Raw genomic sequence first — 14937 nt, 5'->3', positions numbered from 1 at the left:
AGAAGACATGCCTAAGTGCATTGAAACTTGCCCTCTTCCATGAAACACAGGGACCATCTGCATTTATGGGCCAGGTGTGTCCCAGCACTAGCTCAGTCCAGGCCTACTAGCGTAAAAGGTCTCTGAGTGCTGCTTGGTTCCCACTGATCAGTTTTTCCTCAACATACTATGTGTGACATACATGTTTGTGCACCTGTGTGTGTGCATGGAAACCGAAGGAAGTGTGCAATGTTCTACTCTGTCCGAGTCTGTCTTTGAAATACGTCTCTCAGCAAACCTGAATCCTTCCACTGTTTTGGTCAGGCAGGCTTGCCAGCCAGATCTTTATATGCATCCATCTCTGCCTCTCAGCACTGGGGTTACAGGCGTGTGTAGACATGCCTATATATTTTACATGGGTGCTGGGAATTCAACCTCAGGTCCTCTTGCTTACACAAGTCCTGTATATAATGAGCCATCTCTCCAGCCCATTTGACCTGCGTTTACTATGCAGTCCATGACTTCTGATAGGTCCCTGCAGCCAGTACACTGACTCAAGGTGTGCCACAGCTCTGTCCTGAAAGGTGCCATTCCACTCTGCCTTCTCCTCTGGCTACCCCTGACCCACCGTCTACCCTTGTTTTGTCTTTCCCATGGTGATATGTATGTCGTATCATAAAACGCAATAATTAGTTTCTTTAAAAAAAGCAAAACAAAACAACAACAACAAAACACCTATCAGTGCCTGAGTGGCTGGTGGTTGAGCCTAGTGCCTGCCACTCACTGAGCAGGAGCTCCTCAGGTGAGCCACGCCCACCCCAGCACAATCCCTTCCCTGTCATCTGTGAACTAGAAAGCCCCAGGTGAAGCACACCTGAACTGTCTTCGGTCTGTGGAGAAAACCTCTACAGTAGTTTTTTAGGAGCCTTTTCTTTCCCATGGAAAGAGCTTAGAACAGGGTGGTGGGAATAGCATGGGGATGGTCAGAGGAAAAGACGGCACAAACCCAGAATCAGTTAGCTGTGGTTTAGGTGACTCAACCCTGCTATCTTATTTTTTTTAATGAAAAATGTGTACGTCTTGCAGTTATTTTAACTTTCGGTAACATGATTTTCTGCAAGGTAGGTAAAGCATTTGTCAGTATGGCCTCAAGAAGGAAAAACTATAATATTTATATCTAAGGATCATCTGTCTTTAATCATAATTACAAAAAGTTTATTTAAATCTTTAATTTTTACTAACTATAAGTGGTATAATGAAATTATCTATGTAATGCTTTTTGATATTTGATCATTCCTTTCAGGACATATAGGCTTTATTTGTAACATAATTTTTGCAAACACTGTTTAGATGGGTCTCGGAAAGACAATCCAGGCAATTGCAGTTGCTTACTTCTACAAGGAGGAGTGGCCCCTGCTGATAGTCGTCCCTTCATCTCTAAGATACCCTTGGATAGAAGAGCTGGAAAAGTGGATTCCAGAGCTAGAGCCAGAGGAAATCAATGTCATCATGAACAAAACTGACATTGGGTGAGAACTTACTTGTCTTAAAGAAAAAAATATGTGTTCTCATATTTTGGGTTGCTTTTGACTTTTTGATACTAATGGTGAAATTGGGGACTTGATGCATTTTACCCGTGCTTTGGATGAAATACCAACTGCCATCATTAAAAGAAGGTGATGTGGTGTGATCTCTATTACCTATGGTACACGTTTAAAGTTAATGTAAAATATACATACTTTTAAAGGCATGTGTAGTTATTTCTAAATGCCTTAAATAACCTTAAAATGAATTAGTTTACAGTTCAAAAATAAATTCCATTACTTATTCAAGACTGGTTTTGTGTAATATTTATCAACAATCCTGACATAGTTTTCTTTCCAACTTGGTATTATGATACAACTCATTTTAACAGGTTTGATTTTGTTGGGTTAATATAGAATTTGATATTTTAAATCTTGAAAACATTTGCTTTGTTTGATAATTATTTATAGTCCTTGCTCAAAAAATGTATTATATTATTTTGCCTTTTTCATTTGTCTCATTTTGCTTAGTAGCCACTGGACTAATTGAATGTTATTGTATAGACTTTGTAGTTGAGTGATACAAAGTATCTTGTTTCTAAAGGCACCACCTTTAATCCCCAACAGGCAGTCTCTGTGAGTTCAAGGCCAGCTTGGTCTTCATAGTGAGTTCTGGTCCAGCAAGGGCTACCTACTTAGACACTGTGGGAGCCAGGTATGGTAGTATGTGCCTTTAATCCTAGCTCTCAGAAGGGAGAGACATGTAGATCTTGGAGTTTGAGGCTAGTTTGCTCTACTGAGCCAGTTCCAAGATAGCCAAAGCTACACAGATAATCCTTGTCTGGTGTGGGGAGCGGGACACAGAATTTTCTGGGCTTTAAAAGTAACACATTACCATAGATAAGTAATGCATATCTTTTAGTTCTTGGAGCATCCTTGGTAACATTTTTCTGAGCTGTATTATCTAAGACTGTGAATATAGGTAGTGTTTAATGATAACATCGGCTTTCGTGAAGAAGGAGGGACAGAACTGACTGGGATTTTTACCTCTTTTCCTTGGAGACCTAATTCAATAGCATTTAGATGTATGGATCCAACAAAATTTAGGCCCTGTTTACATTATTATAGTAAAATGTAGGCAATTCTTATGAGTAGGTTACTTCTCCAGAAACCTGCATAAAATTGAAAAGACATAAATATAGAGAATGTTCACTTTTTAAGGCTTTCTTAACTTTTTTCTTAGCTATACATTATTTAAATGTCTACATCTATATTTTTTAAAGATCTATCTTCTGTGATCTTTTTATTATTAGATAATTTTTTTGTTATTATTTGGGCAGTAAGACTTTATGACTAACTAGAGGCAGTGGCTTTTGTTTCTGTAACATTCAGGTATGTTAGATAGGACCACAACCCAGGTGTATACATTTTTGGAAGATGTTAGCCAAGGGCATAAAAATGACTCTTCTCTATCTTTAAAGAAGCAGTTTTGGATACGTTCCAACCTGTGTCAATGTATATTTACTATATACTGTTTATAGAGATCATTCATGTTGCCATCTGAACTATCACCCAGTCCTGATGTGTCAGAATAGAAGCCACCAAGATGACTGCTGCTTCAACACCAATATCTGGTGGATATTCCTCATAGGATACCCGAGTTAGCGCATAATACTAAATGCATACTTTGTTCTGCAGGCTCTTCTGCTCTCTGAACACATGGAGGAAACCATACTTCTCTGTGTTAATTAGTTAGGACTTTCCCCTTCTTCCCTGTAGGGTAGAAAATGGGGCTGAGAGCTGAGGGATGGCTGAGAGGCTAAAGCACTTCTGACTCCAGCTCTAATGTAAATGGTGGGGGTGGACATGGTAGCCTACCTTCATTTTCTGCATTAGAGAGGTGGAGAAAGAAATATGACATAAAAGCTGGGCTATCATGTTAGCCTGCCAGTAACCCCAGTCCTTGACTTGTGGAGAAATAAACAAAGTGGGGGGGGGGTAGGTAAGGCTGGCTAGCTAGGTTGGCCAGATTGGAGAGCTCTGGGTTCAGCAAGAAACCTTGGGTTAGTAAATATGTGCACAGAGATGAAGGATGGTACTTCATGTGTGCCTCTGGCGTCCATATGCATATAAACAGGTCTATGCCTTCACACATTCATGTGCCTACATGCAAAGCCACACGCAAAGGAAAAGAGAGCTGTGGATGAAGTCTGTCTTGTATTATTATTCCTTTGATGATAATAGGAAATGCAGAAGGGGTTCATTCAAGAGCTTGTCTCCTTGCTGTGTTCTACACTAGGAAAGTGATCTGTGGATAAAGATGAGTGACAGGCATCTCTGTCCCTCACCCGTCTCCTACACACTGAGACAGTGTGTGTAGGAAAGACATTGTGGACGTGGGTATCATAGAGAGCAAAGGCTCAAAAGGCCACTTCATTGTAGCTCAATGGCCTGTGTATGTGGAGAGTCTCTTCCTGCCAACCTTTACAACCCTAGCTCTGCAGCCTGAGGCTGCATCCGATGAGCCGGGAAAGACCCGGAACGCACAGTGGACAGCTCTGTTAGGTCCTAGGTCCTGCCTGACAAAATACCAACAGCACCCAGTGAAAATGGACATGGTAGAAAACATTGTTATAAAGCAACATTCTTGTCCTAGTTAAATGTGGCTTTCTAGTTCTCAAGATCTCCGAAAGACCAAAATTCTACGTCTTGGCTTAATGTGTTTGAGAACTGTAAAATCTGAATTCTGTGAATAGTTAATGTTTAGGGGAAAAATGTTTTTTTATTTTTCTTATTTTTTACCACCTTCCCCTTTTTTTCCTCCAAGAGTGTTGTTTTCTTTGGTTCCAGTTGCTTCTGAGAGTTTTTAAGCAGACGGATGCTCTTTTCCAGGAGGATCTCGAGCAGCAGGGTGACGGTGCTGGGCTATGGCCTCTTAACCACAGACGCAGAGACTTTGCTGGACGCGCTGAGCAGCCAGAACTTCAGGGTGGTGATAGTGGACGAATCACACTACATGAAGTCCAGAACTGCCGCCCGCAGCAAGATCCTCCTGCCCATGGTGCAGAAGGCCAGGAGAGCCATTCTTCTAACAGGAACCCCAGCTCTGGGAAGGCCCGAGGAGGTACTAGGGTTGCTGTGCTTCAAGTAATAGGAAAACTGAATCTGTCTTCTGCTTGGCAGTTTTTCAGGTCAGATGCCTCAAATGAAGAAGAATGCACTGGACATTTCCAGGGCACTATCAGTGATTAAACAAAATAAATAATAAACATATTTTTATTATGATTGGGTTTTCAAAAATCTGTCTTAGCCATACTTACAAATATGGTTAAAACCTTTACTATAAGGTTTCTTTTTCTTTCTTTTATTTTCTTCTTTTTTTCTTTTATTTGTTTGTTTTGACCCAACGTATTATATAGGCCTCAAACTCATGTTACTCTGCCTACTTTTTTCTTTTGAGTGTTAGGATTAAAGGTGTTCATTAAGCCAGCTATTATAGAATCTCTTTATTTACTGCATACTTGTAATGTTGTTAACATCTGTTTCTGAGGCTCATTTGTTGCTTACTTATCTAGTTTATGAAAAAATATCTTAACGTTGAAATTTGATCTACTCTTTGTCTCTCTCTCTCTCTTTCTTTCTCTCTCTCTCTCTCTCTCTGTGTGTGTGTGTGTGTGTGTGTGTGTGTGTGTGTGTGTGTGATTTTAATCCAGCAGTATACTCTGACGAATGCACACTTTTAATCCCAAACAATGGAGGTAAAGTTTGTAGAAAAAAATACCTATGTTTGAAAGTGACATCTAATTGAGGGGCAGACAAAGTGATAAAACAAAGATTTGACAGAGTTGGATATGCCCAACTCTCATGAGGAAAGAGAGCTGATTTAAGAGAGAGGAGGCAGTTTTACTGGAACAGTTTTAGAATCATGTTGCAGAGAGAGAACAAGCTAGACACAGGTTAAGGCAGAATGAGCCAGAGAGTGAGAAGGAGCTGGAAGATTAAAACTTATTGCTGGCGTTGTTTGAGACCAAGCAGGGCAATTCATTCAGAAGCTGAGAGGAGCCAGTTTGAATCAGTCAGTTTGCAGAGGAGTTTGAACTAGAACCACTGAATTGAATGAACTCAGAGATCAGAAGGCACTAGGAAGGGGAGAGCTTATTCAGTAGTAAGTCTCAGAGGCTGAGAACATTGTTAGCCTAGATTATATCATACAGAAGCTCCCAGAACTAGGCCCATGTTAGCAGATGGAAGCGGTAAGCTTTGGGGACAATTACTACAGACAATAAAAGTCACATTTACATATGTGTTTGAATGTATATGTGAGAGAGAGATGGGAGGGAAGAAGAGAGAGAGAGAGATACCTCTTTTTTTTTTTTAGGTGGGACCCCCACTGATCCTGGAGCTCCCTAATTTCTCTGGGCTAGCTGGCCAGTGAGCTCCCTCCGGGTTTGTGACGTTTTTCTCTTTTCTACTTTATTTTCATCAAAATGCTTATAGTGGGGTTTTTTTGGGTTTTTTTGTTTTTTTCTTTTTATTTATTTGTTTGTTTGTTTGTTTGTTTTGATGGTCGCCTCTTCATTTAGCTTGTTCTTCCCTTTCTAGCTGAGAATTTAGGTTGTTGGCTGAAAATCTTCAATTTCATGTTAAAACAGGCGCACACAGCAAAGGACTGTAGTATGGATGATTCTTTTAATATGAAGTACTAGGGGTAGGAAAATTTATGAAAGTAGGGAGTAGCTGGTGCTGGCCAGGATCTGGTGGGAAGGGAAGAGGGCTTTGCTATTGGAGGTGGGTTTCTTTTTAAGATGGTAACAAGGTGGTGTAAATGTTAGTGGTTGATATATAACTTTGTGACTGTGCCACTGAATTTCATACTTGAAGAGTGAACTTTACGGTGTATTAATCATATCAATAAAACCATTATATTAAGGAGCCCATTAAACATGACAGAGTTGTGGGCAGGATATCAGAGTTGTGAAATAAAAAACAACATGATACTATTGGCCCAGGTGGAAAACTTACATAGTATTAAAAGTATACATCTAGGTTGGGAAGACAGCTCAGTGGGGACAGTACGTAGTATGCAAATGTCTCACGACCCCAAGTGAAAGCCAGGCAGTTGTAGAAAGCTATAACCCCAGTGTGGGAAGAGGAGACAAAGAATCCCCCAACAAGCTGGCTAGCCAGACCAGCAGCAAAGCAAGTTTAGTGAGAGACTGCATCAATTTATAAAGTGTAAAATGATTAAAAAAGACACTGTTGCCAAAGCCTCCACATGAACATGCACAGCACACAAGATATATATCAAAAGAGAAAAATTATATTCCATGTGCCAGAAATTAAATTTACTGGTATAACAATTGTCTACTATGCCTGAGACCCTGGGGTTTACTTCTCACACCAATTGTTCATCTCTAAAGTTGTATCATATAAAACTCATCCAGTGAAAATGCAGCTAAAAGGTTGGAAGTCTGGTATCACATGCTTTTAATCCCAGCATTCAGGAGGTAAAGGCAGGATGGTGGAAGTTTGAGGCCAGCCTGGGTATATAATGGCAACATGAGTACCCCATTTCAAACCAATGTATGTGAATGGAGGAATAGATATAAACCGATCACTAGGATTCACACAAATTAATTACATGAAATCACTAATATCTATAACTGCATTAAAGAGAGAAACAGCCTGTTCATTCACTCTCAGGCATGTGTTTGAATATTTTATCACATATGCACAATAATATGGTTATTCATCCTTTTAAACGTTTTTTATCTTATAGTATATCGCTTATATATTAAAATTAAAAGAAAACATTGCCTATGACATTTTTACAATAGGATTTTAGTTGTGCCATGATATTGTCTATATGTGAATGAAAGTATATATACTGGGGCTGGAGAGAAAAAATTTTTTTAATTGTGTGTGTGTGTGTGTGTGTGTGTGTGAGAGAGAGAGAGAGAGAGAGAGAGAGCATGTGCATATGTACATACAGATGTACATACATACATATATGCATATACATGATATATTTAGAAACAGATTATTGTTATCCCTGAAGAATAGACAGTGTGGGCGAGATAAAGAGGAAGGAAAGGCTTTGAGGAAGAAGTGTTTTTGCTTTTATACCAGTTACTATTTTCATTAATTTTTTTCTTGTCATAATAACTTACTTGAGACTATTGTAATATATTGAGGACATTTGTATTGTTACAGCTTTTCATGCAGATTGAGGCTCTGTTTCCACAAAAATTTGGAACTTGGATCGAGTATGCGAAAAGATACTGCAACGCACATATCAGGTAAGATAACTGTTCTCCATTGGCCTTTATCTGGACATATTAAAACTCTAATCATTGAAAACTGTTAGCCATTTCTTATTCCTGTGGTTTCCATACTTGGCGCACCTATGCAAGAATTTCTTAAAGTAAAACCTTATCTATGTAACATACATATAATGTAAAAGAAATACCTAGGCATGGTGGCGTGTGCCTTTAATGCCAGCACCTGGGAAGTAAAGCAGTAGAATTGTTGGAGGCTAGACTTGCCTACATGAGCCCTTGTCAAGGATGAAAGAAAACGCATCTCTTCTCGTGTAAGTGCATGGAGGTGTGCTGTCTGCTTCTCGTCTGACTGGGGTGTCAGGTTTAGATGAGGCAGGTTTGGCTGTTACAGTGATGTCTTAGTTCCTGTTGTATTGCTGTGAAGAGACACCATTACCATTGCTACTTATGAAAGAAAACATTTAATTAAGGGCTTGCTTACAGTATCAGATGGTGAGTCTGTGCCTATAATGGCGGGAGCAAGATGGCAGGCAGACATGAGCCACAGCAGTATCTGAAAGCTTACATCTGTACCTCATCCACCAGCTGGAGGCAGAGAGCAAGACTGTGCCTAAACCTTTGAAACCTCGGGCTAAATGTTTAATTTGCGCGTCTGTCCTGTCTGTTTCTTGATTAGTATCTGTCATGTGATAGCAGAAGTGTGTACCTCACTTATGAGAATACATAGTATTTCAAGGAGAAATATTTTGTCTCTGTGGGATGTGCAGTAGCCGAGATAGTCATTTCAGGATCAACACTGTACTTCTCAGAGGCATCTTCTTTCATTCTACTTCTAATTATGTGGTCATCTGTATGTCCGTGCATAGGTATATGCTCTTTTGAGTTCAGGTAGCCATTGAGGTCAAGATAGAGGAGTCAGATCTCCTGGATTTGGAGCCATCCAACATGGGTGCTGGTAGCCGAACTTAGGTACTGTGCTTGAGTCTTATGTGCTTGAAAGGGCTATACCATCTCCAGCCATTTGAGGATGTTTTCTTCTACATCCATTTCTGAAATCTTTCAAAGCCTTAATTTCTTTACTTTCAAAGCACTGTGGTTCCATAAGGTTTGCTTCAGAACAAGGCATTTCCTGGCATTTTAAGTTAGGCTGTGGGATGCTCTATTTTCTTCCCCAGTGTTTTTATTCTGGAAAGGTGTCATTTTCACACTATAATCTTACAGAATGCAAATTATGGATCGTTATTCCATTCTAGACCCATATTTTATATTTAAAATGTCATGCTGCATTCAAAATAAAGTTAAGTGAAGTGCTCGATCAAGAATGTCACTTTGTCTTTAAAAAGCTTGTTAAATCCCTGAGTGACGACTTGAAGAAGCAATGCTAATGCGAATGCAGTCTGGAAAATGAACTTAGGGTGTAAATAACCAAATACCACATACCCCATTTGATTTTAGAGGCACAGAGAAAAGAGATTACTCAACCAGGATACCCTTTCTCAGAATGCCACATGGTAGAGACTCTGTAGAGACACTTATAAATACAGGTAAGACCTGGGAAATGAAACAGTAAATAACTTGGTTGACATTGGTTAAGCGAGAGAAGATGTAGAGCCCACTCAGACTGTTGTGTACCTACTGGCTTTAAATCGCTTACCCCAATTTCTGCTTTCTTTTATATTTCTCCACGTTTTTCTTGACAACGTGAGAGACTTCTGTGCTTACAAAAGGAGGACTTGTGAATAACCCAGCAAAGCATCGTCTGTCAGGAGCTGTCCTTAAGTGTGAGCCAGGTGTTGTAGCACAAGCCTTTAATAGCAGCACTGGGAAGGCAGAAGCAGGGGGATCTGTTGAAGTTTGAGGCTATCTGGTCTGCACAGTGAAGTCTAGGCCAGCCAGGGCTACACAGTGAGACATTGTCCCGAACAAAAAACAAAAATACGCCTTGGGAAGGCATACCGTCCTCTCTTCCACTGTGCTTAGAACTTAAGTTATCCCAGGAAGATCTGGGGAAATTGTGCTTGCACCTATGTACATGGTCCTGGGTTCAGTCCTCCAGGTAGGAGCACATCACATTCTATGCCAGTCCTACTACTTAGGGGAATTAGTTGTCTAGAGTTTCTTGAGAAAGTGAAATGCTAATTGATAATAGATGTTCAAGGTGTTACGTCCACTGTCAGCATAATCATGTTCATCTCCATATATTCTCCAGCACTGTGTCATTTACTGTTCCTCCTGTGGCTAAATACAGGACTGTCTATTCCATGAGCAAATGGCTCAGATCAGAGATACATAGTTAATATACTGAATACTCAAGGTACGTTTGCAGAATACTTAAATAAGATGTAATATACATTCTGCATTTGTGTTTGGAAAGACTTCTGATTTTGAATCATCTTATACTGAGTTGGCGTATGAGGGCATTTCATTCCACCTACAGCCTCCGGCTTCACTGTTAATTAATCCATTCATTCAGAAATTATTTTTAAGAGGCTGAAAAGATGGCTTAGTGGTTAAAAATCCTGGATGTTCTCCCAGAGGATCTAGGTTTAATTCCCGGCACCTACATGACAATTAGTCATGTTGCAGAAGTTCCAACTTCTGCAAAGGATCCAACATCCTCCTTCAGCCTCCATAGGCAGTAGGCATACTTGTGCACACAGGCATACATTCAGCCAAAATGTATAAGCCATCATGCTCTAGGGTCAAAATGATTCAAGTTTCACTGAATTGTCCAGTCTGGCACTAACCAGGTAATTATAGATGAATGTCATGGGAGTGTGAGGAGAAAGGAAGGGTGTGATGGTTGAATGTGCCCGTGTGAACCAGTCAAGACAGCTCAGAAGTATCCCCTGAGTAAATATATTTCTTTCTTTTTTAGGAAGTGGGAATTCTATATGCTAAAATCAGAACAAGAAAGACCACTCTGCCCCTGAGGAACTAAATATTCAGCTCAGTATTCTAGAGCTACATTGGGGTCTCTAGACAAAAACAGCTAGTGAGGAGTTAGATAAAGAGAAAGCTAGGTAGGAGTCAAATTACAATCTTGTTCATCAGCATGTAACAGGAAGACATTGTGGGCATCTTCCCCTTCTCTGTGTCTTTTGCCGGCATTGGTATGCAATAGAAATATGTAAGAAAATTTACTATTTTACCATTATAAGTATATAGTTTGGTAGTTTTAGATGCACGCTTTATCTTTTATAATTTTGACCATTTTCTACATAAATATCTGTATCCTTTATTATAGCTGTATGGTGTATTATTGAGAGTGTAGTATGGTTTCAGAGATTTGAGGGTCTTTGCATCGACAAGTAGCATGTTATTGGACCTGTACCATAGGTTCTAGAGTGGTTCTATAGGCTTAGGGGAGCTTGCATCTCCCAGACATTTTTTATGAGAAACAGTTTATTGTGTTCAGAGAAATGAAGTAGGGGATTAAGAATTTGAAAGTTCAACACCAGCCTTAGTCCATGGTGATCTGATAGGATGCATGGAATTATTTCAGTCTATTTGTATCTGTTGAGGCCTATTTTGTGCCTGATTATATGGTCAGTTTTCGAAAAGGTACCATGTGGTGCTGAGAAGAAGGTATATTCTTTTGTTTTAGGATGAAATGTTCTGTAGATGTTAAACCCATTTGATTCATAACTTCTGTTAGTTTCACTGTGTCTCTGTTCAGTTGCTGTTTCCATGATCTGTCCATTGATGAGAGTGGGGTGTTGAAGTCTCCACTATTATTATGTGTGGTGCAATGTATGTTTTGAGCTTTAGTAACATTTGGAGCATAGATGTTCAAAATTGAGAGTTCATCTTGGTAGATTTTTCATTTGATGAGTATGAAGTGTCCTTTCTTATCCTTTTTGATAACTTTTGGTTGAAAGTCAGTTTCGTGAAATTCTTAGGCAAATGGATGGAACTAGAAAATATCATCCTGAGTGTGGTAACCCAGTCACAAAAGAACACACATAGTATGCACTCACTGATAAGTGGATATTAGCCCAAAAGCTCAGAACACTCAAGATAGACTCCACAGATCACATGAAGCTCAAGAAGTTGGAAGACCAAAGTGCACATCTTCAGTCCTTCTTAGAAGGGGGAACAAAATATTCACAGGAGGAAATACAGAGACAAAGTGTGGAGCAGAGACTGAAGGAAAGGTCATCCAGAGATGACACCACCCAGGGATCCATCCCACTTACAATCACTAAACCCAGACAAAACTGTGGATACCAAGAAGTGCATGCTGACAGGAGCCTGATATAGCTGTCTCCTGAGAGGCTCTGCTAGAACCTGAGAAATACAGAGTCAGATGTTCTCAACCAACCATTGGACTAAAAACAAAATCCCCAATGAAGGAGTTAGAAAAAGGACTGAAGGAGCTGAAGGGATTTTCAACCCCATAGGAAGAACAACAGTATCAACCAACCAGATCCCCAAAGCTCCCAGAGACTAAACCACCAACCAAAGAGTACACATGGAGGGACCCGTTGCTCCAGCTACATATGTAGCAGAGGATGGCCTTACTGGGCATCAACAGGAGAAGAAGCCCTTAACCCTGTGAAGGCTCAATGCCCCAGTGCAGAATGCCAGTGCGGGGAGGGAGTGGGTGAACACTCTCACAGAGGCAGGTAGAGAGGGGATGGAATAGGGGACTCCAGAGGGGAAACCAGGAAAGGGGATAACATTTGAAATATAAGTAAAGAAAATACCCAATTTAAAAAAAAAAAAATAAAAGGAAAAAAATTCGAAAGTTGTTGTGGTCTGAACTTCTGCAGGATGGCAACTGAGACAGGTTAATGCCACAGGCTTATCAGCAATGCTGAATAGCCATTTGAGATCATGAACAGATAGTAGTGGACCCAGTGCTCTCAATGGTGTGTTTCCACAGCAATTTGGTATGGGCCAGAAGTATGCTAACGTCAGATCTGTCTCCTATCGGGAGCTTTGTATCAGCCTATGATAGATCTAGGGCCTGAAAGACAAGGAAGTTTAGTTATCCAGGGAAGATTCAGAAACCAGCATGGGCAAGGAAGGTGTGAGAACAAGAAGAGGATCATGATATGTACAAAAAATGGGCACTTGCCCGGAGCGTTGTAATGGGAAGGGTAGAGAGTGGGAACAGGTGCCCTAAAAGAATGAGCAGAGATCAGAATTATTATTTTAGTTTCTCCTCCTGTGCTGTATTTAATAAATCAGAACTCAGAAATAAAAGACTTTTTTATACCATAAAATACCAGTATTTTCACCAGGAGGATAAAATAAACATTGTTTCTGTCTATTACTTCCGGTCGGTGGCTTACATTAAAAATGGTTTCCATAAATACAAATGTTTCTGACTCACCTAAATGCTTGCCTGCATGCTTGTTAGAAGCTTCTATAATCTTTTCTCAGTAGGATTTCACGTTTTTCTTCCATTTCCTTGAGCTATTCCAGTGTGTATTTTTTCATAAAAGGCTGGATCATTAGCCAGCACTTAGACATTCTTTTAATGTTCAGTTTTCTTTCTGGCATCTTAATAAAAGAATTTTGGCATTCTTGCAACACTTAGTAAAATCTTCAATTTGTTGAGAACACCTCTCTCTGTCTTTTACAGCACATTTGAGATGCTGCTTTGCAGAGTCTAGCATCATCTTGGCAGGTAGATAGGAAGGCAGCCACGTGGCTGGAACAGAAAGGGAGCCATTATTTAAAACAAGGTTTTACTTTAATTATGTTAAATTATATGTATGTTGGGGAGAGGGAGTTGTACACATGCGTACTGTTGCCTTTGAGGCCAGAGACTGCAACTCCCTGGAACTGTAGCTTCTCAGTTACAGGTGACTGAGAGCCATCTGACAGAGGTAGGAATTGAACACCTGTCATCTGCCAGAGCGGAAAGCACAGAAGCTTTTAGTGTTCCAGATAGATCTGGTTCATGACCAGATTATAGCTGTGGAAGTGGGGCCCTGGGCATAGATTTGAGAGGCTCATGAAGACAAGAAGAACAGGATATAACAGGGAATTAAAAGTCATTCTTAAGAAGCATTGTCCCCACCGGGCAGTGGTGATACACATCTTTAATCTCAGAACTCAGGAGGCAGTAGCAGGTGGTTCTCTGTGAGTAAGAGGCCAGCCTGGTCTACACTGTAAGTTCTAGGATAACCAAGGATTCACCGAGAAACCCTGTCAAAAAAAAAAAAAAAAAGACAGAGAAGAGCATTTTTCTTTTTTATATATGATTTTTATTATTTTTTGAGTTTATAATTACATCATTTTATCCTTCCCCTTTCTTCCTCCAGTACATCCCAGCTACCACCAGCACCCCTTAAACTCATGGCTTCTTTAGTTTTTGCTGTGTGTGTGTATGTGTGTGTGTGTGTGTGTGTGTGTGTGTGTGTATGTGTGTGTGTGTGTGTGTGTGTGTGTGTGTGCGTGTGTGTGTGTGTGTGCGCACGCGCGCGTGAATCTTTCATGGCTGACTATGTCATACTGGATAACCATTTGGGTGCTCTCCCCTGGGAAGACTATTTCTCCTACTCCAGCCTTCCTTAGCTCTTTGTCTAGGGCTGAAGACCAGAGCTTTCCTTCCCCCTTTCATGTTAGCATGTCTGTTGCTGTCATCCTTGCTCCTTAAGCATGTTAAAAACTAAACATGTCATGAGAGAATGTCACAGCTCCACTAATGCCTCGTATAATTGATTGCCAGCTACATTTAAGATATCATTTCAGGGTCTGCGAGTGATGCAGAGACAAATGAGTGCTCAGTCTTACAAAACTTATTGGAATTTGAGAGAAGAAAACTTTAGGGGAACAAGGGCATATTTAAAGGCCTGTCACAGGTTAAGGGAATTAGGCTTTTGTCCTTGTGTCACCAACGGAAAACCTGGTATTGTACATTCTTACCTATGTGAATTGGAAGAGCGAGTCCTGAGGACCAAAACCCAGTCCACATGCCCATAGGCAAGCCCCCTGCTGAGCTGCCTCCTAGACAGTTAGGATAGCTTCCGAGCTTCTTCTGTAGGACTTGAGTCACTCCACCTTGACCTGGTGCTCTCTCCTTTTACTTGTTAACAATTCAGTGTTCTCAATAACTGCAGACATCCTTAGATGGTTTTTTTTCAACACAGATGCAAGTAGCTGTAAGGGAAGAAAGCCTTATGTCACGGAGCAGCGCT

At 40.4% G+C, this 14937-nt stretch overlaps 1 protein-coding gene across 1 annotated transcript in view; it reads left to right on the top strand.

The window, feature by feature from the left end:
* The window catches only part of ZRANB3 (zinc finger RANBP2-type containing 3), a 132920-nt gene that overhangs the window by 53210 nt on the left and 64773 nt on the right, over positions 1-14937 (top strand). Inside the window, 3 exon segments of the mRNA XM_080917623.1 lie at positions 1330-1508; positions 4395-4626; positions 7716-7801. Of these exon segments, the coding sequence (XP_080773749.1) occupies positions 1330-1508; positions 4395-4626; positions 7716-7801 (497 nt within the window).

This window comes from Micromys minutus (assembly GCF_963924665.1).
Source record: "Micromys minutus genome assembly, chromosome: 6".
Classification (NCBI taxonomy): domain Eukaryota; kingdom Metazoa; phylum Chordata; class Mammalia; order Rodentia; family Muridae; genus Micromys; species Micromys minutus.
Note: the sequence above shows the minus strand (reverse complement) of the source record. Positions and strands in the feature narration are given on the sequence as shown.